Genomic DNA, 24,131 nt, shown 5'->3' on the forward strand with positions numbered 1-24,131 from the left:
ACCACACATCTCCTCTTTCCTTTAAAACTTGGAGCCACAGTATACTGTATGATCCAAGAATAACTTGATGTCATTATAGATATCGCACATAGTTGCTCTAACCTTAGCAAAACTACACTTTAGTATATGCGTCTTTTAAATGGAATTGACTGGAAACAGCTTTCAAGATGAATTGTCTTATTCCCCATGGAGATTTTAAAGCTTTGTAATCCCTACTGTGTTTTATGATTCCTGTAATAAAATATGTATAGTACTATACGTGTATTAGCTATGCCTATTAGCTTTGTTGGTCACATGATTGTCGTAGGTTGTTTGTCTTAAAATATGTTTTTCGTGTATGCTGGCTGCGTGGTTGTCTGATAATATGTTTTTTATTCTCAAAAAGATATAACAGAATTTCAGAATCATCTTTATTGGCCATGTGTGTACACATTCAAGTAACCTGGCTCTGGTTTTTACGTTGCTCTCACTGTATTTACACACAGTTCTGAGAGTAATTTACATTAAGATAGACATACAGCTAAACACAAGGACACCAACGCTGAACCAAGATAGGTCAAAATAAATGTAGAAGGTGGGAAAATAGGTGCATATATAATTATCTCAAAAAAGCAACAATGACCAGCAACATACAATGTCTGTATACAGGTTCAGTGTTTTTGTCAACAAATATAAATAGTGCAAAGGAATAAATATTAAATGGGAAAAGAAGATTACTTATTAACGTGAAGTGGATGATTATGTACAGTATATACAGTATCTACATGTCTATATATAGTATGTTCAAGTGCAGCATTCATATTTGACAATGGTGGATGACATTGCTAAATATATTGGAATAAGTATGAGTGTTGACTGTAAATATCTAGTTTAGAATTTGTAGGTAAGTGGATGTTTTAGTATGAGGTCTTTATCTCAATGACACTACCTGATTAAATTAAGATTTTGGGGGGGGAGTGGCAATGTATTTTTTTGTGTTATCAGAGATTAAAACAGAAGACCAATTGACCAGTTCAGCCTATTATCATTATCCATATCTTCCTGTGTGTAACAGCAACAATTGTATTATTATTATTATTATTATTATTATTACAGAATTAGTTCAATTGTTGCTGGTATCAGCTGCCTAATTAGGCTACCAGCACTAATAATCATGTTCTCGTCATGTTCTGAGTTTCATTGATTTGTATCAGTCCAGGACAGAACATGGACTCATTTCTCCACACGACAAACCTGTTTATGTTTCATGATTACATTTTTGTTCCAAATCAATAGAACTACATCATAAACCTCAGAAGAGTTTTGAAAAGAACAACCTCGGGGGCTGCGTTGCGCATTTTGACGCATAGACTCGATGCAGACGCTGGGACGTCCCGTTTCAGACACCGAAAGTGTGGGGAGAGAAGAAAAAACTGGGTTTCATCCGCCCACCCGGTCTGCCCCGTGTCCCGTCACGTTGCTGCTGGTGTGTCTGACTGGGCTCGTCCGCCGGTCCAGGTCCACCACTGTGTCGCTGTCCGGTCCATCCCCCTACCGGCCGGTGTCGTAACCCCGCCCCCCCTCAATCCCTCTCTCCGTACGGGACCGCAATGATTTAGAAGTTCAGGAATCCCACGTGACGTCACCGGGAGGGTGATGTAATGCTTCTGTAAATAGAACGTATTGTAATCCCGCTCCAGTCCAACGTGGTTCCTCTGTGGAGCGCCGCTTGTCCCTCTCCACTTGTAGGTAAGCCTCCGCAATTTACTTTCATTCACAAAACTTAAAACCCCACAAGCAAGCGCTTACCCAACACGAACCGCAGCCCGCTGAATTTATCTTTAATGTTCTTACGGGATGTTATTTTACGCTGCTGGAAAGTTAACGAGGGAAGTTTTTTGGCTAGTCGTCCCGGTGAAGTCTCATCACCAGGCGGACGGGTTGAGCGCGAGAGTCTATTTGGGGGTGTGACAGCACTCTACATACAGCTGTGCCGGGCTTGTTTATGAGTTGAACAGGTTGCTATACGGAGCGGTGAGGGACGGGATACACACCGGCATGGTCCTGGGACGCACACAGGCGCTGACCGGCCGCCTTGACGGGGGATTTGCTGCCCAGAACCGCTGCCGAACGCGAGCCGAGTGAGCTCCGAGCCGGCGCGAGCGCTTCGATGTTTTGTTGACATTCATTCATCAAACATGGCAACTTCGAGAAGTAGTAAGTACCTCGAGCCGGCTCGTTCTTAAAGCTGAACGCGAGGACGTCGTAGGTGATTCGCAAGCACAGGTGGTTGTAAAAGTTCTGCGTGTGTTATGTCATTCACCATCACCGCTGTGAGGATCGTGAGTGTCGAGCAATGACAGAGGAGGACGCGGGGGAAAAAGTCTTGTCATGGAGTCGCCTCGACGGTATCTTTTTTTTTTTCCCCCAACATGGCCATTAATCCGCCTTGAATTGGCAACATGTTGTCCTGTCTGTTGTTGGATTTATGTATTAGGGCTGACGTCACTCTGCATTGATGTAACCACTCTGACAGAAGGTTTTGCTGAAAAAGTGCTGAGTCTGCTCATCCGTGTGCAAGTGCTGCTGAAAGGAGGACAGAGAGGTAAAAACGGTTGAGGATAATGATGGCGCGTCTTCACACAGTCCAGCTCTGCATTTACCTCTGAAATATCGCAGCCAATCACGTATCACTTCTGAATGACAACTGTAAACTGTAGTGTTTGACATGAAAAAAACTAAAACTATGACACTTTCAGTCTGTGTCAGCGACTTTTGTACAATATATCTCTATCTCTAGCTGTGTTGTGGACACTTGCTAGCTCATTTGGTTTTGTGACACACAAACAAAGATACACACTCACACACACACACACACACCTATGAAGTCACCTCTACTTGCCTGGGGTTGGAAAATGGGGGCTGAGGCAGGTTCAAACCTGTCAGGAGTCAGGCCTACAGTGCAGCCCTCCCTCTGCCGCCTCCCACCCTCATTCTTTCTGTCTTCCATTCATTGTGTCCTCCTCCTTCTTTCTCTCACTGCCACTTGCCCTTTCCATTCCCCTCTCCATCACCTTAATGTCACTCTCCAACCCCCCCACCACACACACTTTCCATTTCATATGGAAGCATGTACTTTTGCCCTCTGTCTCCTCACTCTCACTCTTTCCCATAACATCAGGACCCACTTTACCGTCTTTTCAGCGCTTTCCACTCATGCAAACCCAGAGTTTTAGAACATGTGTGTACCTGTGAACAAGTGTCCAACGCACTTTTCATCGCTGTCATCTTCATCATTTCCCAATCACTTCTTCCTCCAACCTGCTGTTATCAGTACTGTAGGAGGATGAAAAGTCAAGGAAGGGTCACCCTGTTGACCTCTGGGTCTGCTCTACAAGTGTGTGAATCTTGTTTGGTGATAGTCAGCTCAGAGGAATGTCTGCGGTCAGGGCTTCTTCCTCTCTTCTGCTCTCAGTGGAAAACGAAGGGCCAGCAGCGGCAGCAGCACTTCAAATGAGTTGTAATTACTGCCCATCACTTGCTTAATGTCTTCACTGAAGAGCTGAGTAGGTCAAGCCTGGGTTAGCGCTGCTTGTGGGTTTATCATTGTGCTCTATTCCGTGTTTGTGTTGATATTTTTACCCTGCGATGACTTTATTTTCATGTTATGCATGGAAAGCATGTGTCCTTTCACCACCCGCGTATTATTAGCTGATGCTACGATGAAAGCCTAATTGTAGGTCAAAACAATTGCACTACACTTGGGACGTCGCTATATAATAACCATGAAAAGTGAAGCTCTGTAAGACCTTAATGCCCTTCTAGTGCTTACATGTTATTAGTAATGTGTAATGAGTAGTTAGGAAAGACAAAAACAGATTGTTTGTATTATAGTACTTGTCCTAATAAAATGACTACCTGCAGCATACAGTGATGCTGTCAGAAGCCAAGACTGTTACACTCCCGCTGGCACCAAAGGGATCATTTTCCTCTGGATAATGTTGTGTCTCAGGGTGAAACATCCATCATCTGTGGCATCTACCTCATTACACACTGCTTCCACAATAAAGACGTGATAATAGGAGGATAACTGTATCATAGAAGCTTAGGGTGTGATTTATCTCAGGGCATTGTCTTTGTGTAAATAAAAATAGAGAATAGAGAACTGCAGTCTTCCTCTGAATGAAATCATCGTACAGTAACTGGGACCGGAGTAACTTCCCGACATGCAGTATGATGAAGTTGCCGGGTAATGTGGTGTTCTTGTTTCTTCTGTTTTCTAGGCTTCTGTATGACATGAATGACAAACAGGACAGGCCTTATGTGTGCGGCGCCCCAGGCTGCTCTCAGGTCAGTTGGATCCAGTGTGTCTGTGTGTGTTGCACCTGCACTGTAACAGGGATTGTGAAAATTATTTTTAAATCATTTATGTGATTATCTTTATCAAACTAGATTATTAATAATGACAGAATAAAAGAGTTTATTGTAAGTTAAATAAACTGTTTAATGTTTTATAACATGATTATTGATTGTGAAATGTATGTGCAATGGTCTTTGTATGCTGGCAAAAAGAAAATGGACAAAATGCATTTCCAGACGGGTAATGATAGGATAGTCAAGATTTAAGATTGTATTTGTCACATGGAATGCAAGGTTCACTCAAGGCTGTGCTAAAAGACTAATCTGCAATAAAGAATTATGATTACAGAAGAAATCCATATATGTGTATATATATATATATATATATATATATATATATATATATATATATATATACACACATACATATATACATATATTATATATATATACACACATATATATACACATATATACACACACACACATATATATATACATATATAAATACATGTAATTATTTTGTTTATTTTGCGCTAAGACTGTCATGAGTGATTAGTCAGCTACAAGAGGCATCAGTTGATTTAACATGAACATCTCATCCCATGTGTCACGTCATGCAGCTGCACGCATCTCTTCATGTCTTTCTCACTCTGTCGGTGTGCTGCAGCGCTTCCAGTTAGAGGAGCATCTGATCATCCACAGACACAAGCATGAGATGACCCTCAAGTTCCCCTCCATCAAGACGGATACAGCTTTTACAGGTGAGGGAGCACAACAGAAGCTAGCAACCACGAAAGGAAGGAAATATGTATTGACGATTCTTCCTCGTTCCACACTTTTATTCCTTGGGGATATTTTGATTTTAATTAGTAGTTTTTCCCCTTTCTCGCCGTAACCGTAAATAATCTTCCTCTTTTTTTCACTACTTAGATATGCTATATGTCCCACAGTTCAGCTGTTGCCTGGCTGCGCGAGTGTGTGGTGGCCTCTTTTCAGGATCAGTGCTTGATGAAAAAATGATGACGCTACGTTATACAGTATGAAATCAGATAAGCTTGATACAGGCTTCCTTCCCTCAGCTAGTATGTGCTGTGTAACGGAGTCGCTCATGTTGCAACATGTACAGTATACTCCATCAGATTAGACCAAAGATACTGATAAGACCCACTTTGATTTAAAAACACAGGGAGGATGTGGACAGGGGTCAGGGCACACTTTCTTAAATATTTTACTCTTTGTTTGGACATGTAGCCATATGTTTGTGGACAGAGGGTCTGAGCTAGCCCAATTTCTTACTGTCTACACCAGGTTTTGACCACAGCAGTAAATTAGTGCTGATTAAGTGTGCAAATATTTACCAAATCAGATGGACTGTAAGTGCCAACAGTGGCTGACTGCAAGTAAATATACTGTGCCAATTAATCTGCTGATTACTTTCTTGATTACTCGAATAATTGTTTTGAATATAAAATGTGACAAATCTCCTGAGCCCAAAATGGCCTGATGATCTTTGTCCAACTAACATTCCAAATTATAAAATACAGAGAAAAGCAGGAAATATAAATTGACATGCTGGATCCAGTGAATGTTTTGCAATTTTGCTTGAAAAATGAGCCAAACAATTAACTATAAAATTATTTATTTCATGTTATGTTGTGTATGGATGTTATTTTTGTGTTTATTGACTTGACAATTATTTGATGAATTATTTCAATTATATGACACATTTACATTTGATCTCATTCTTTAAGATAAGATAAAACTTTGAAATTATTTATCTCCTTCCACAAGGCTTAATTTTTCCCACAAGTGAATAGAAATGGGGTCATCCTGCTTAAAGAGCTGCTCACCCAAACAGAATTGAGTTATCATGGGATTCAGAAGGAGATTTAGTGACGCACTGTAGTCTAAATGCTGCTTCAGATGCCTTTTGTAATTCCAAAAATAAGAATAAGGGAAAACTTAAAAAAAAACATAATTAAACCCTAATGTACACTGGATGAAACAACAAGGTATTAATGTTGCAGTTCTTAATTCCACTGAGACATTAAATTAAACAGCCAGTTATTTGATACATGTTTGTTGCTTCAGTTCACAATCCATTTGTGCATCACAGCTTTAATGTTAGAAATTTGAAAGGCCCTATAATGGTAATGAAGGATGCAGGGTAGGTGCATGACAAGTGGCTTTACCAGCGAAGCATTTTTTTTCTATTGCACTGCCATGATCCAGACGCGCACTGTCACATGACACTGTCTGTAACCATAGGAACAGCTGTCTGTCTGGACGTAAACATCAGCATGACATCTGACCTCTCCAGACTGCGCCTCTCTCTCTTTCTCTCTCTGTGTCTCTGTCCTGCAGCCTGTCACGCCTCCTGCAGGAAATCTCATGTCAAAACAAAGAGCCCAGCTGACCTTTGACCCCTGCATGTTTAGACGGCTCAGAGAGACAGACTGATGCTATCACAGAGAGAGACAGAGAGCACGGCTGAGAGGAGACTTGGCATTACAACTTGGAGGACAGTTGACTTAGAAAGCAAACAAGCTAAAACAGGACAGACTGTTGAGGCAAAAAGGCAGCAATGCATGAATGTCCACTCATTTTTCGAAACCTTTCTCTCCTTTTTTGTGTGTGCATTTCTTTGTAATGCTTCTAGACGACACTCCGACGCCAACCCGATTCCTGCAGAACTGTGAAGAGGTTGGTCTATTCAAGGAGATAGAGGAAGAGTTTCTTCAAGCCCAAGAAGAGGAAAAGAGCAAACAGGTCAACAGAAAAATACAAACCAAAACTATGCAGAATTTCTATATCTTTTGGGTGACGTTAGCCTAGAAAGAGTAGAAAGCAAGAATCAAGTCACAAGGTGTTTTTCTCTCTTGTGAGGTCTGTCACGTTAGCGTTTTGAGTGACACTTAAATGTGAGGGAGATAAAAGCAGTCAGACCCAATTAGACGACTGAAGATATCTGACCTGCTGCAAGGAAAGACACACCAGGCGATCACATTCTCCCCTGTAAATTAAACAGCTAGACATCAAATACACAAGCACAATCAGACACACACACCTCAACAGATGCATGCATGCATGCACACACACATCAAAATCACCTCAGATCACAACACACATGCTGACTGAAAGCAGACACTGCTCTGCGGGTTCAAAGTGGTCCCAGCTGATTGTCGCTCCCACTTCTCCCCATAGACGCTTTCTCACAATGGGCCGTCCTGTATGAACCAGCTCAAGCCCCAGCTCCAGCTCCAGCACCCACATCCCCAGCCACCGCTGCACCATCCCCAGACCCATCCCCTGCAGCATCCCCAGTCTCATGGCACCATGATGGGTCCCAGCTGCAGCCTGGCTGCCCAGCAAGCTCTGTCTTCCTCCCAGTCTGGATCAGTCATCACCCAGGCTCCTTCCACGCTCACACACTCAGGGTGAGTACGGTCATGGCTGCACACATTCACACCTAAAGGCATCTGAATGCATACATAGAGGAATACTTATTCCCTTCATCACACACATCCACACACATATATTTCCTTTTAATGCTGACTTTTTTCGCTCTTTCTTCCCCTTCTTTACCCTGTCTCGCCCATCCTGTTTTGGACGTATTATAACTCATTCTGTCTGGCACAGACTGGCATTTCCCCCTGCATAATTTATCACTGCACTAATGAACTGAGAGAAAGGAGGGAAAAAAAATCAAACATCAATTTACTGAGAGAACAAAGTCACAGCAAAAGAGATGGAGAACGGCTGCGCAACACCCACACAAACCCACTGACACTACCCACCCTGCCACCTAAACACTGCCTCTGTTATGTCTGTTAAGACTCAGAACCAGACTGGAGTCTCTCAGCGCCTGTTCAGCTTCCACAGCTCCCTGGTTATCACCCAGTTCAACAGACAGATTAGAGGAGTTCCTGTCTTTCATCTGACCAGCAGCTGCTCTTTCTCTTCCTGCCATTTCAACTTGGTTTTGATTTATGTCATTTACATGTACTGTGAGTTCAATGACGATTTCACACCAATTTTAATTGCAGCACGCTGTTTGATGATAAGAATATTGTATTGCTATATTTTAGATTTAGATGTTTAAAATTTAGATGTAGTCCGTTATTCACTAAATAAAATTCCTCAATTAAAATAAGACTTTAGGCAATGAAATGAGTAGCACTGTAGTCAACAATACAAGATGCTCTGATTTAGTGTAACATTTGCAACAATTTTTAGTAAGAGCATGCGTGAAAACATGCAACAAAACAGAACAGAACCAAAGCAAAAGCTGAATTAAACAGTTTTTACTTCATTATATCTTTCTCAGACGTATTTTCAAACACATCAGCTTATATTAATACTATTTTCTTCTGCCTTTTCTGCCTCTTTTCTAATTTTCACTCAACTGCCACTTCAATTTCTTCCAGTATTTCAACTATTTCCAAAGTTTCAGCTGCAAGCACACTTATTTTTTCCTTTATTCAAGTTTTTCTTTGTCTACTAGTCATAGTTATGGCCTAATAAATGAGAATTCATTTCAATATTACATTTGTGACACTTGTGACATTTTTGGACATTTTATACTTTACTGGAGATAAGGGGAGATAGAGACAAAGAATGACAATGAATGGTCTTCAGTCAGACTCTGTGAGCACATGGTCAGTGTCTTAAACCCTGAGGTCACCAGGACGCTTTACATTTGTAGTGTCCTGGTGTTCTTAATACTATGGAGCCTAAGGAGGAATTTTAAACCCTTCTCTTATCCTAACGTCCACTCTCAAAAAAATTAAAGCCTTCTTATTACCGCCCATCAACATATTACGCCATGCAACACATATTGTGGACAAACAAAGCCTCTGTCACATCTCTGCTGTAAATTCGATGAATCAAGGTACTAGAAGTGAGTCAGTGACATAATAAGCTCCAAACATCTGTCCAGGACCAGACAGGACACGGCGGGACAGTGGAGAGAGAGCTGACAGTCGATTATGGTACAGGAAATCAGTGCCAGCTGAATCCAGACAGTATGTTAGTCAGTGTTGCTAAATGAACCATGGATCGGGTGTCTGACTGTTTCTCCTCATGTTTACCACCGGTTTCCATAGTGACCTGGTCTCTGAGTGTCTGGCCGTTGGCCCGGTAGAACTGTTGTGGTTACGTTAGGAAATGCTGTTTTGGTTTGTCTGTACTTTGTTGTATGTTAAACGGGCCGCATACCCCAGATTCAGTGATGACATCATTGCCGATGACCTCAGCGAGGCCCACGCTGTCCGATTGGCCGAGAGCCAGAGCGGTTAGGTCAGCACATGGCACCCCGGGTCTCCACATCCCCTGCTGTGATCCCTGAGCTGCTCTCCTGCCTCTCAAGCTGTCCCTTTTATCCAGTTCTGTTTGTTTATTTCACTTTTGTCACCTCATCATAGTTTCCATTGCCATTGCTTCACCTCAAACCGCTGTTTTTCGCCTTTTTGCTCACTTACAATAACAATTTTTTATTTACTTAATTCGTCCATTTGTCCAGATTTGTTTTGTGTTGGTTGACCGAAATTACAAAACAGCATAATTTCTCACTTACACGTCTCGTAGTTTGTAGCTGTGTGGATACTTTTGGTTTTATGTGGCCACATTTTTTAAGGTTTCCACCTCTGGGATTCCTTCTGCCACCCGGTGTTACCAGATCTGACTGACACCAAACAACCAAATAAGAACCTCAAATCCGCCTTTCTTCTCCCCACATTCGGTGTGGTGCATTTTGTTAAAACAACATGCGCATGCTGCTTGGCAACACTTAAATTCTGCGGCAGAATACAAGATCGTGAAGAAAAATAAAGCATTCGGTACTAAAACATGCTCCCAGTATTCAGTTCTCATAGTTTACACTTAAAACAGAACAACAGAACAGATGAAACAGGTTTTAAAACAAGACTTTTATCACAGAAGTGTGAATGATTAAAAATTTGAATAGGAAAGAAAATTAAGCAAATTCAGTCGCACCAATTAATACAAACAGTGTTAATACAAATGATCACAAACTACCCAAAACCTTTTATACAAGCAGCCTAATCTGGCAACAACATGGCCTCCGCCTCAGTACAACGGACAAGAACAGAGTGTTGGAATAGAAACAACTCTTTCCAGAAAAAATGTCCATGCTATTCTGGATAATCCAAAGAACAATAGTTTTCATTGGGAATATTTGTTATATAAAACTGTTCACAGTGAGGTCTGTGGCAGTGAGTAACTGGGACACTGTTTCTGAAAAGGCACATTTCACTAACATTTTGAGATGCCAAACAAAACTTTCAATCACCCCAACTGAATTGGAGTGGAGGCAGAAATCTCTGACACCTATAACCTCTTAGGTTAAGTCAGAAAATGTTTTGTTTTGTTGTTTTTGATGCCAAATTTGAGCAAATTGAACATTTAAAGAGACAGATAAAGTCAGTTATAGTAGATTTGACTATAATCCCTCTTCTATCACACCTTTGATTTATGTCATCTATTCATCCATCCCAAGTTTCCACGTTGACCTTTTTTAACCATGCCCATCTATCTCAGTCTCACCTCCATCTGCCATTAAGACCCGGCTATAAATGTTTCAACTTGCACCTCTCTCTGAACCTGGATTAGTGAAACTGTAGCTGTGGATAGCTCTCTGGCATGACCCGCCCCTCTCTCTCTTTGTGGCTGACCACAGGCCGGTTCCCGGGCCACTCTCCTCCCTCCTCCACATGCGGAACAGACACAGACAACCGCTGCCAGCCTCCTTACCTGGCACCCTGCCAGACCCCGCCATGCAAGGGGCATCTGCTCAGCACATGCCCGTAAGTATGGGAGAGCGGTTACTCACACACTTACATTTGCATTCAGACATGCGTGCATTATGATTTATATATGCAGGTATAGTGGCCAAAGTGGTCAAGATCCCCGAGTCAGAAATATTCATGGCTGACAGAAAAATTCACTTCACTCTTGTGGATAAATTAATCAAAAGTGTCAAACTCTAAATGGATGTGACCTTGTAGGGAGCTCTTTATACTTGAGGTTGTGTATGTGCTGAAGCTTTTTCTTGTCATGGTTGAAAGGTTATTTTTTGTCCATTTTTTCTTCTCTTCAGATGGAGAAGCAGATGTCCTGTATAATGGGTATACCAGGTCCTGTACACAACCCCTCCTGTTCCTCACCTCAGGTACTGAGCAGTCAGTTTGAAGCACTGATATTTTATTCCTGTTTCTGTGGATTATTGCTTTCTCCTCTGGTAACAACATTATACTTTGCCAACAACGGTCTGTATAAGCATAACACATACAGTATTACAATTTATGACAACTTTAAAGGTCTAGTCTGAAAGATTTAAGCAGATATATTGCAAGAAATTGAACATAATATTCATAAGTATGTTTTCATTAGTGTATCACCTGAAAAAAAGACTATTTATGTTTTACACTAGTTGTGTTTTAGTTGGAATAGCTTGACACCTTGAGAAATATACTTTTTTGCTTTCTGATGGAGACGTAGATGAGAAGATTTATACCAATCTCATATTGTATGGTAAGCCACTGTATGAAGCTACCTCCAGCAGCTGCTTATCTTAGCTTTGCATAAAGTTTGGACCATCCAAGAATCTTTTTGGTACATAAAACATTAAAATATTGAATTGTTGTCCTTAAACTTTTGTTTTTGAACAGATAACACTGATGAGATATAACATGTTATCTGGTGATCGTCAAAGGTGTTGGTAGGTTGATTTTGCTTTGGGACAGAGCCAGGCTAACTGTTCCCATCTGATTCCAGTGTTTAGGCTAAGCTAAGCTAACTGGCTGCTGGCTGTAGCTTCACATTTCTGTTGTATGCAACAGATAACTATGAGAGTGGTACCATTCTTCTCATCTAACTCTGCATCAGCATGAAAAATAAGTGTGTTTCAAGTAAGTGTATGTCAAACTATCCCTTTGCCTTTGTATGAGAATACTGTATTCTCATCTCTGCTCTGAAATGAAAGCCACAAAACACACTCTGGCTCAAATGCTGCCTTTGGCCTATTCCTTTCTAATCAGGATGGACAGGAAACGGAGTGTAACTCTACACTTACACACACACACACACATGTCTGTGCCACAGGAAGTCACGATCTACATGCTCTCCTAGGCTTCCTTGGTTGTTTTATTTTCCTTCTGTCAAAATGCTCTCAGTCTCTCTCCTCTTGTAAATTTTGCATTTCCTCTTTCTAGGTGCATGTAGTATGAATTGTTAAAAGTATGTGTGCTATCAAAAGCAACTTGAACGGAAAAACTGTGAAATCGCCCTGCGTCCACACGCACACACTTAGAGGTTATGACTTCATGTGCACAGTTTGTGTATAGAGTGGTACATGAAAAGTGGTTTCAGGTTTCAGAGTCGCAGGTTCAAATCTGGACCTCTCTTCTTCTCTTGTTTGAAAACATACACACACACCAATCTTCTTCTATTCTATTGTAATTTAGTCTCCCCAGGTGTTGTGCTTTGCATTTCCAAGGTGTGAAACAGGACTAAACCACAGGAGGTATATTAACATGCCTCCTTTGTACAGTAACACCACACTCAGCTGAAGTGGAAAAGTAAACGTTTGACAAGTGGATCAGTGTTTCGTGTACAGTTTCGTGTCTTCATTCACTGATCCCTCCAGACAGAAATATCAACGTGGTGTGTCATCCAGTCCGAGGAGATCCATGATGTAATCACAGGCCCCAGTGTCAGGGTGTTTCTATGTAGCTGAAACACTCGTGTCCCGTCCTGTTCAGTGTGTGTGGCTGTGCGTGCATGTTTGACTGGCAGCCTGGCTGGCTGGTAAAGCTGGCACAGACAGCTCGATGACTTCATCCTTGGCACCCACTAAATGTGCTCCCTTTTTTCGGCGCTGAATGGTTGAAGGGGGGAAAAAAAATCTGCTTCTTCTCTTAAAGAAATATTGTGTAACAGGGAGCAGATAGCAATATTGCCAGGGAGGGGGAGGGGTGATGTCATGCTCTAAACATGACCTCTCCCTCTCCTCTGCTGAGCGTAGGAGAAAGGTGAGATGAGGTTTAATTTAGCTCTTACAGTCTGTTTAGTCAGATGATACGCGACAATGATAAAGTGTGAAGGTATCAAGCTGCAGATAGCAGCATTTATTGGAACACATTATCCCACTTATCTACAGTTGTCTCCACGGTTTTAGGTGATTAGGACAAACAATGATGATGGACTAAGTGGGGTCTGAGAGCAGTTATCATTTTAATTTTGAGACATTTTGCTTCATAGAGGCAAAATATGTGGGAGCCTGCTATTAAGGCTTGTTCGACCTGGAGTATGGAACTTATCTGCTGTTAGTAATTTAGCTGGTGTTCAAACTCACCCCACCCACTATGAGGGAGAGATGGAAAATGTTCATGTATAATCATGAGCTCTTCATATGTAGTGTTTAGTTTAACACATATAAACTCACATGTGGTTTAATAAGCCTGTGGGGAACATAGTGTCAGTAATAGGTCGGATTAAAATTAAACATTCTGTACATGAAATATGAATGTTTTGTAATTTGAGTTTCATATCATTATACTTATGGAAACAGGGTTTTGTATTTTCTCAATTACTATTTCTTTAAATTTGTTCAATATAAATAAGGAGGGGTAACTTAGAAAACCATACATATTAAGTATCAAATATGTCTGTATTTGTTGTTAATTAATGTTTAGCAACTAAATTTCACTTCCATAAATAATACTCAAGAAATGATTTGCTATAACCCGCTTCTATTCCTTTCTTGGCCCTACATATCCCAGCATGTACTTGGGTGATTTGAAAAACAGATGCAATCACTCATATTTCTATGTCCTCTTACAGCAGATCCTTCAGATATCTGAGAATTGAATTTGGTTGTCTGTAACATTCCTAGAGGCCATAATAAACTCAGGAGGAATGTGCAGTTCAGAGGAGAGGATGTGAAAATATACAAGTTATTATGTGAAGGGCAATTACTGAGGCTCCACTGTGTTTATCTTTCTTAAAGTAATTACATGTATAACTCTTTGTCTCTGCCAGTTTAGAACTGACTCGCCTAAATAATGCTAAAAACAAGAAAATGTATAAATATGTCTGTGTGTGTGTGTGTGTGTGTGTGTGTGTGTGTGTCCTGAGGCAACACATGAAGTGAAATTAATTCAAAGCTGCTTTAAGCTGTAAAAGGTTAAACCCTTGTGTGGTTGTTAAATAGTTTAACATACTGTACATCAGCTGGACATTCTACATAACATTCTATAGCTGGTATCTTATGTTTGCTAAAGTTTCAAATGTTTTTACAGTGCGCCATTTGTATACCTATGTGTATTTTTGAAATCTCCACTCAGAGATCCAAACAGACGCTGGGGCATCATTTCCAACAGCACCACCCAGGAATGGTTGCCATCAACAACCCTGTGACGTCCATGGGCCACATGATGGAGATGATGTCGCAGCGCCATCAAGCACCTCCGCTACAGCACCACCATCATCCTCAGCATCATCATCATTCGGCTCCACCCCTCACCTACCAACAGCGGTGCCATGCTCCACCTCCGCAGCATCTGGGAAGCGCCCACAGCCACCAGCTTCACCAGTCAGCGAATGTACCACACGCTCAGGCTCACCAATCACCGCCTCCCCACCTGCACCAGGGCTCGCCTCCTGCACCTCCCCTGTCTGTTCCAGCACAGGTACAATGCATTAAATTTTCATTTGTACGTTTTATATACATATTTATATCCGTGATGTTATAAGTAACACCTGACCTCACATTTCAGCATTTAGGCACAGCGTGGGTACTTTTTTAATGTTTGTCTTTTTTTGTTTGCAGTTATCTCCAGTTGCACAGCAGATGCAGCCCTCCCAGCCATCCCACTCCCAGCATGCAGTGCAGGCAGGTGGTAGCTGCAGCGGTGGAGGAGGAGGAGGAGGAGGAGGTAGCCGTCGCAGGAGGACAGCGGAGCATGACCCTGATGAACGCAGGCAGAAGTTTCTGGAACGAAACCGGGCTGCAGCCACCCGCTGCCGGCAGAAGAGGAAACTGTGGGTGTCATCGCTGGAGAAGAAAGCTGAAGAGCTGACGCACACAAACCTGCAGCTACAGGTGGGACACGCTCTGACAAGCACACACACAAACACAATCTGCGCCTTGACGATACTTAATATTTCTCTGGGTGTTTCTAGAACGAGGTGACGTCGTTGCGGTCAGAAGTGGGGCAGCTGAAGCAGATTTTGCTCACCCACAAGGACTGTCCTGTCACAGCCCGGCAGAGAGAGGCACAGGGGTACCCCAGTGAGTAAACCCCCCTACCCTGCACCCCTCTCTAGAAATCTCACCAGCTTTGCCAGACGCCTGACACCAATCATCACCATCCACAACTGAGGGTATAATTCAGATACCTTACACATTATATGTGCACCTTGTGGTTACATCTTGGCTCATTATGATGGTTATAAACTACGGTTCTGCACACACAGGGACCTTAAACTGAGTGCAAACAAACAGCACTTGAAGAGTAAAAACTGCTTTTAACCCCACTGTCTCCAAATATTGGTACATGCACTTTTATCCCTACGGAGATCCAATCAGGGGAAAGCACTGCACTCTTAAGTCTCCACATAATGGAATGTTTTTCATCGTCATTTTCATACTCATTTAATGAACCAGACCTTGGTGGTATTTGAAATACTCTTGGAGTGCAATGTGATATTCTGGCATTGCCTATTTTGCCTTGCATGAACCTAGCTTGCATCACAATGCAGACCATGCCCATCTTGCACTCCACGCAGGCTAAAGTTAACATTCAACAAGAGCTAAACCTGTATGTGACCTAACATGAATGATACTGAAAAAATACTGCACCTTGTGGCTTAAATGAAAGCAGCCATTATGTTTTAAGTGTTGAGCTTCAGAGAACAAATGATGGATGCAATATTGGCATGTGTTATATTCGTTTACTTCTATTGTTGTCTTTTTACCTGTATTTGTTAAAATAAAAGAGATATTTTCCTTTAATCTGAGCTGTAGTTGGTTTTTCATTCATTTGCATGCGTATGCTCACAAACTCCACTCACAGAACGGACAGTCCACACAGGATCAGTGACTTTGATTGACAGCTGTCTCTGTGTCCAGCTGCAGGGGTGAGCCCAGGAGGAAGTCCCACCCCTGTAGGTCCTGGGTCTCAACTTCAGGCCATCCAACACAACAGCATCTCCACCTCCTCGACAGTCGGAGGCGACACAGGGCATGACCCCCACCCTGGACGCTAGCCCTCGCCGTACAGAGGAGGGGGTGGGGACAGGATGGCTCAATATGACCAGACTGAATTATTTTTCTGTCATAACTACACTAAAGTCTCACTCAGCTGTGGATCCGTGTCTCTTTACATTGTAGACGAAATACTGAACTGGATAGGTGAATTATAAATTCATGTGAACACAACATTATTATCATATTTTCTGGTTGGAGAGGAGACCAGAACCACATACTGATACATTTCCATAACAGGTGCAACAACAACCTTATCTGAGAGCCTTGTTAAAAACTGTGATGGTAACATGGCAACTGGATCCTGTGTTTATTCAGAAAATGTCTGTTTCTGTCCACAGCATTCTAACCATCTTGAATCTTGAATCTTGAATTGCCTGCTGCCCGCTGGCTATGCACATACACAGTTACAACACATCCTGTCAGTATCTTTTGCTCTTATATCTTGCACTAATTTTGAAAAAGCAAACCCTATGTATTAGTTTTATATTTCTAACTGAGCATCTGTGAGTGCACACCGTATGCCTTCTCTTTAAAGCAGAAGCAGCTTCTCAACTGTATTTTTCTACAATTAATTATTAATTAATTATTTCTACAATTAATGGTAAGATTAAGAAGAATGTTTATTTTAAGAGTTCAAATCAAACCCACGTCTCTCTTGGAAAGCCATTTAAAAGGATTCAATGATTGTACAGTATTCAGGCACTGTTTTCTAACTGCCTCAAGACACTAAAGAACTATAAGCTGCACCTCATGTCTCCCTGTCAGTAAATAAAAAACACTTATTCTGGTACTTCCTTGTGGGTTTTTTTTTTTTTTTACAATATTTAAATATTTTATGATATAAAATCCAAATTTGTTTGACACACAAAGTCACTGGTCATAACCAGTGTGATCATAATTATGAGCTTGTTTCTGTACATACAGTATGGTCTAGTCTGCCATCTAGTGACTGGTTTTGTTAGTGGTAACTGAGCATAGTAACTGGAGTTGCCAGCAAAGTATGTAGAGGTTTCCCTAATATAAAGACATTTCTTAAAATAAAACACACAAAGAAATAGCCTTAAAATGACCTCTGTCTTTAAACTAAATGTTCACTTACTCACTCTATTTATGTGAGGTAAAGTGTCCCGAACTTCAGGACTTAATTTTGGTACCAACTGTAAATAAGTGACTCTTGAGTGCAAAATGTTTTCATGTAAAAAAAACGCCATCTTGACTGGTGATATGAAAAGACTTTGCGTGCATCTATGTGTATGTACGTGTGTGTTTGCACGTGTGCCTATGATTTGGACAAAGTGTGGGAGGCACTCCACCCTGTCTACTCAAACAAAGGGACTGCTTAACTATTGCCAGACCTCATCTTGACACGCATGCAAAAGCATGGATGCACACACACACTTACGCCTTGAGCATATTGTTGCTTTTATCTTCCACACCCTCACACACTGTTAGGTCTCCCTCCAAAGCTCTAAATGCCAGTTGCACAGGAAAGAATGTCATTAACTGCTCTACATTTTAAAATAATATAACCAGTGAATGGCAAGTGACCTATTTTGATTTTAAAAAAGTATCCTTAAACATGTATAGTACCACTCACATGCTAAATGGTGGCATTTCTGAGCAGTCTGATCTGTCTAGCCCGCTCAGTTGAGGTATATAATGACTATTTCATGAGAGTAAAAACAAAGATTGAAACATAACCTGGAGTTTAAGAGGTTAATGATGAATGAAACCTTTGAGCATGAATATCATATGTTTATCAATACATATAGAGAGTACTCTGCAAATATTCCCTTGATCTGTAGAAATATAGTCTGGTTTTGCTTTACATAATCAATGGCTTACATAAGAGATATTTGAAAGCCACAAATACAGCAACATCAATCATAAAGGTAAATCACTCATAAACACTCAAATGACAAATCAATCACATTGTTGGGGATTTTACTTAATGTAATGCAAAATGATATATAAAAGTGTAAAACATGATAGATGTTATACAAAACAAGTGTTTTTTTTCCTGCCAACCAGCAGCCATCATTACACACTGTACAAATATGAGACAATATGATGTCTGTGAACTCAACATTAGCACCATAGTTGAAATCAGTGATCAGTCATTCATACGTACACACTTACTATCACAACAAATCCCACATTTAGACACAACACAGGTGCAAGGAAATGAAAGAGGAAAGGCACAAAGCAGGAAGAGGAAGTCAGAGGGATTGGACTTCCTCTGGTGTCTGAAAAGGCACTGATGAGCTCAGCTGTTCTTTTGTCCCTTTACAAGTTTTTTGTGGTCAAATGAAAATCGAAACACAACATGGTGGGATTGTCGGCTTGGTTTGGTCACAGCCTCAAACACAACCATGTTGTTTAATGTGACAGCAGAGGGGGTTTAGTATTTTCTGTGTTCTGAAGGCTACACCAAAGATTCACATAACGTCCTGTTCTACTGGGTCAGGTTTTTATGGCTCTAGTCAGAGAATCTCTGCATGTCACTGTCTCTGCGAACACTGTTGTTGTCCAGAAAGCGGTCACAAGGGAACTCAATGAGGTCCCCTTCCTCCAGGGGTGCAAGTCGTGCTGGACGACTGCTTTGGTAGGTGGTGAAGTCGGTGGACACTGAAGCCGTCGCCATTGTGGGACGAAACGGTCGCCTGGTGGAGTACATGTGCCGCACGTGCACTGCCGACTTCCTCCTCTGCAGCCTCCTCTTCAGGCTCCGCCCCAGCCAGACGCCGCCAATGACGAGCAGCAGCACGGCGTTCCCTGCCAGTGTGGCAACCGTCACCAGCTGGAGGTCAGAGGTCAGCATGCCGCCGCGGCTGAACCCCTCAGGGAGAGTGACCAGCCCTGCACAGTGGTCACGGGGTGCTACTTGACACACAGATCCCCCGACTACTCCTTCCACGCAGACCACGTAGGTCACATCTGAGCTGAGTTCTCTGAGGGTCACAGAGCGAGCTGTGCCATGGGTGTAAACGTAGCGGGGGAAACGATCCGGAGTTCCAAACCGGTCAAACAGAATCCGGTAGTGGACCTCATCGAGGCCTGGCCCAGGTCTTGGTGTGTAGCGGTGATGATCCCTGGTGGTCCAGTAGACAGTGACAGTACTAGATGTCACTTGATCCACTGAAACATTAGTGATGAAATGGCGATTGAAGACACAAGGATCTGTGATGACAGGTAGAGCCTCCTCCTGATCTGACCTCAGAAGATCAAACTTTCCCCCTGACTGGACCGGAGAGGTGGTGGTGAGCCCTGTGTTCGGATTGCTGGTGTTTCTGTCCTGGTTTCCAGCTTGACTTTCTGTGGAAACAGCTGGTGGATCAGTTCTGGAAATGACATTTGACTTCCGTCTCCCTTTGGCACGTTTCCCATCTGCCTCTGCAGCAGGTCGTGACCTTGGGCTGAGCGACTCTTTCTTTGGTTTCTTTCTTTCCGGTGAAGAAGAGGGAGATGCCACCTCTAGACCCCCTTGGTCTCCCTGGATTCCCAGCTCGTCCTGTCCCTCTCTCTTCCTTTTCTCTCCCTCTTTCCTCATTTTCACCCCATCCTTGTCCCCCTGTCTCAAATCTGTACCATTTGTGCCCTCCACCTGACCATTTTCACCTCTCTCCTCCTTCATTATTGCAACTGCCTGTCCTGTCTCTTTTTTCTCAACCTTTACCAAGACCTCCCCTCCACGGCTCTCCTCAGGTCCAGCTTGGCTGCTGCACAAGTGGGTCCAGTTCCCCAGAGTCTGCAGCTGGGAGTTGTTCACATAGTCCAGATATTTCCCCCTCAGAGTTGCTGGGTGATGGCATTGCACAAAAACAGTCAATAATTTGCCCTCAGAATGCGCAGCAGTCATCCATCTTTTTAGCTCCTCCAGCCGGCAGTCGCACGTCCAGTTGTTGCCATGGAGATCCAGGTCGTAAAGCACGTTGTTGAGGCCAAAAACGTTCCCGGACAGGCTGGTGAGCATGTTGTTCTTCAGCTTCAGCACCTTCAAATGTTTCAGTTGCGAGAAAGCCAAAGAGTCAACGTTGGAAATCCGGTTGCGACTGAAGTCAAGCTCCTCGACGCGCTCCAGGGAGTCGAGGAGACCTGCGGGGATTTCCTCCAGCTCGTTGCCGTCAATCAGAAGCTCTCTGAGGCTCGACAGCCCCTTTAGAGCCCCGCTGTCCAGGCGAGAGATCCTGTTGTTGCTGAGGGACAGTGTTGACAGTTTTTTCAGATTTTGGAAGACGTGGTTTCCGACGTACTGAATTTCATTTTCAGACAGCAGCAAAGTTGTCAGAGCTCTAAGATGGGAAAAAGTGAGCGCATTGCGCACGGCTGACTGCTTGTTGTGGGCCAGGTTTAGAAAGCGCAGGTTGGTGAGTTTAGAGAAGGCGTTTCTGTGAATGTGCTGCAGTTTGTTGGATTCCAGATGGAGATAATGTAGACTGGTCAAACTTTTAAAAACAGAGTCCTGCAGGGCTTCTATTGAGTTGCCGTCCAGGCGCAGTTTAACAAGATTATCCAAGTTGGCAAACAGTTCCGGAGTGATTTTCTTAATGTCATTATTATTTCCATAGAGAATCGTTAATTTCTTCAGGGGTTGTAAAGTTCCAGCGGGAATATTTGATAAAAGATTATGTCCCAAGTACAGCTCTTCCAACTTGGAAAGTTTCTCAAATGCTTTAGGCTGAATGGTTTGTATTTGATTGTACTGTAAATTTAATCTCACGAGGTTACTGTACCGTGTGAAGTCGAAGGCAGAGATGTTGCCAATGTAGTTACCCCCGAGGCTGAAGATCAGCACCTCCTCGGACTCCCGCGCGGCGGGTTTGGGCACAGTGCGCAAACCGCGGTTGGTGCACATGAGGTGCTGCGGGTGCTGACAGTCACAGGGGTCGGGACAAAAGCTTGTCGCCGGTGAGGAGGAGATGAACCCACTGAGCGCCAGCAGGAAGACGCATATCCCCGCCGGGAAGTTGCCGGTATCCATCCCCACAGCGAGGCTGGCGCAGCCAGAGACTGATGCGGCATTCGCTTTGTGTAGTTCAGGTGCAGTCGCCCCTCTCCTCTCTCCCGCTGCAGATCGACTTGTCCATTATCCACTTGTTGTTCTGAAAAGTGGAGAGAAAAGCGGTGCACACATCAAGCACACGGCTCCATCACTTGGCAGCATCGTCTGTAGAGCAAATTAATTTGTGCAGTGCGCTCTGATGCTGTCTGAGGAAACGCTCACATCCACAGTAAAGCCTCCATCCCCCAAGTGGTCATCTGCTGCGAATTACAGAGTTTCGCCAAAAAAAAAAGTTCAGGCGTGCGCTCTCTCTCTCTCTCTCTCTCTCTCTCTCTCACACACACACACACACACGCGCGCGCGCGCAGAAATAGTCCCTCCCACGCAACTCTGCGACCCTGCCAAAAACAGATGTGCACGACTCTTGACGCACGAGAGCCAGAGCTTTGCGCGTGCATGCAGGTAATCAAACACACTCTCTCTCTCTCAGACACACACGCGCGCGCGCGAGTCTGTACAGTGAGAGGGAGGGAAAGAGAGTTTGAGAAACCCTTTGACCGAGTTTTCTGCGCGCCCCCGCAGCCACCGGGGGTCTGAGATCTGGATGAGATCCCTGGTATGGACAAAGCAGACAGGAAGATCTCCTTCCCACGGAACCCCAAGAGAACCCCGATTCCCTCGCAGCGGGGTGCAGACAGAGCAGAGCAGAGTCGCCCATGAAACAAGTTTAACAGAAAGCTTAAATTCATATCGTCATTGTTTTTGATAAGCTATGAAAAATGGCAATTGATAAAACAGCTGCAACGCAGTGAACAGTGATGCACTCTGCTAGCCAGAGGCCGTTTAACCTGAACACTGCATACACAAAAGTGAGCAGGCCGAAGTATGAGCTACAGTCAACAAATCAACAGCTCCGTCTGCACTCTGTACAGTAGGAACACCATCATCATGCAGCTTAACTGCAGTTTACCATTCTCTCATTAACGCTGCCGGGGCCATAAGGAGCACAGATGGTTCACATTTGCAGAGGAGGAATTCGGGTCGCGAAGTGTGTTAAGACTGACGAGGAGAGGTGCCAAATCTGAGTTAAAAATCTCCAACTTGAAAGTGGGGAAATAAATGCACCGCGAGTGAAGCGGGCAGGTTTTGCGCAGAATTGTGCAGCGTGAGGTGTGATTATCTGCAGTGTACACGAAGGTTTGTGTTTCAGCCCGGTTTGAAAAGCATGCAACGTTACTGCCAAGACCTCTGCACATGTGTGGCACATGAGGTAGAGCGCTTATACTGACGCACACAGTCTAGATCAGTGGTTCCCAACCTTTGTAAAATGTGTGCCTCTACAGCTCTATTCGATGAGGTCAGTAGCCTACACCTTTATCAACACCACCCATCATGTTTATTCTAATTTTGAACTGGATGATATTTAGTGCTCTTGATGTAGTAGTTAGTGTACTGGATATTGTTATAATCCCCCCCAAACCCATCTCCATTATGGGTTTCTTCTTCTTTTGTGAAATAGTCAGTAACAATCTAAAGCAAATGTATATGTTTATTCCACACAAACTATAGAAAACTATAAAAAAAATATTAAAAAATAAAACAATTGCTTATTTCTTTGGTATTTTTTTTATCATATACAGATATGCAGTGAGGATTGCTGGGTAATTAAAAAGAAATTACTTTATTGATTCCAAACTGGGAAATTACTTCTCTGCATTTAACCCATCACTGATTGAAACACACACATGCAACATGCAGTGAAACACACAGGAGCAGTGGGCTGCATTCAAGCGCCCGGGGAGCATATTGGGGGTTAAGTGCCTTGCTCAAGGGCACATCAGATAATGGAGGGGGAGGAGATGCTCCACCACACCCAAATTTTTTTCTGCCAGTCCGGTGGGGCAATCAAACCGGCGACCTTCCGATCACAAGCCGCTTCTCCAACCTCTAGGCATGATATTGATCTTAATGTCAAACGTCCAGTCTTCATTTGATCATGTGATGAGACAATATGAGCTTACAGTAACTAGTTGTAAGTAGTGTGAGCTAGGGCCCATCATAATAGTGTGTAGTGGGGTACTTCATAGCAACCTTACACCACTGTGTTTATCCATTGCTTTTAGCAAATGATTTAAATCATTTATTCATTAATTTTAACTAAGATGTACAGTATATTCATTGCTTTAAGACTGTAAACTATGTGAACTGTGGTAACACATTATAGGCTAATGGTTTATTCATCGGATTTTAGCTATTTAGCTGCTTAGCAAACTGTTTCAACTTCTCTGCTCTGCTCTCTGCTTACTAGTTTTCACGCACTTTCAAGTGCAAGACATGGTGAGAATGTCTGTGTATAGAGATTTGGCAACCATGGGAAGATTGAGCAGTCACAACTCAATCATGCACACAAAGTCACACGCACACATGCGACTTCCCTTGAGAGGCACGTGATGCAATCGTTTCCAGAGCCAAGCTGTTGTAGCTCCTTTCATTTCCAGC

General features: G+C 42.9%; 2 protein-coding genes across 3 annotated transcripts; one reads left to right on the plus strand and one right to left on the minus strand.

Moving 5' to 3' along the window:
• The first annotated feature begins 1,687 nt into the window (after window positions 1-1,687).
• On the plus strand, window positions 1,688-17,383 carry LOC121619723 (cyclic AMP-responsive element-binding protein 5-like). 2 transcript variants are annotated; one of them, XM_041955592.1, is made up of 11 exons: window positions 1,688-1,728; window positions 4,263-4,329; window positions 5,009-5,102; window positions 7,001-7,110; window positions 7,546-7,778; window positions 11,039-11,165; window positions 11,459-11,530; window positions 14,706-15,050; window positions 15,191-15,463; window positions 15,544-15,652; window positions 16,493-17,383. In XM_041955592.1, the coding sequence occupies exons 2-11, from the start codon at window positions 4,276-4,278 to the stop codon at window positions 16,627-16,629; spliced, it is 1,554 nt and encodes a 517-aa protein (XP_041811526.1). In that variant the 5' UTR covers window positions 1,688-1,728; window positions 4,263-4,275; the 3' UTR covers window positions 16,630-17,383. The 2 variants fall into 2 exon arrangements, with proteins under 2 accessions (XP_041811526.1, XP_041811527.1); XM_041955593.1 differs by lacking the exon at window positions 1,688-1,728 and adding an exon at window positions 1,826-2,196.
• A 1,093-nt stretch (window positions 17,384-18,476) lies between these two features.
• Window positions 18,477-21,638, minus strand: tril (TLR4 interactor with leucine-rich repeats). The gene has a single exon (XM_041955705.1). It carries the CDS (start codon window positions 21,609-21,611, stop codon window positions 19,110-19,112), a length of 2,502 nt encoding a protein of 833 aa, XP_041811639.1. The 5' UTR covers window positions 21,612-21,638; the 3' UTR covers window positions 18,477-19,109.
• Between the last annotated feature and the right edge of the window lie 2,493 nt (window positions 21,639-24,131).

The sequence above is a fragment of the Chelmon rostratus genome, chromosome 16 (genome assembly GCF_017976325.1).
Source record: "Chelmon rostratus isolate fCheRos1 chromosome 16, fCheRos1.pri, whole genome shotgun sequence".
Classification (NCBI taxonomy): Eukaryota; Metazoa; Chordata; class Actinopteri; order Chaetodontiformes; family Chaetodontidae; genus Chelmon; species Chelmon rostratus.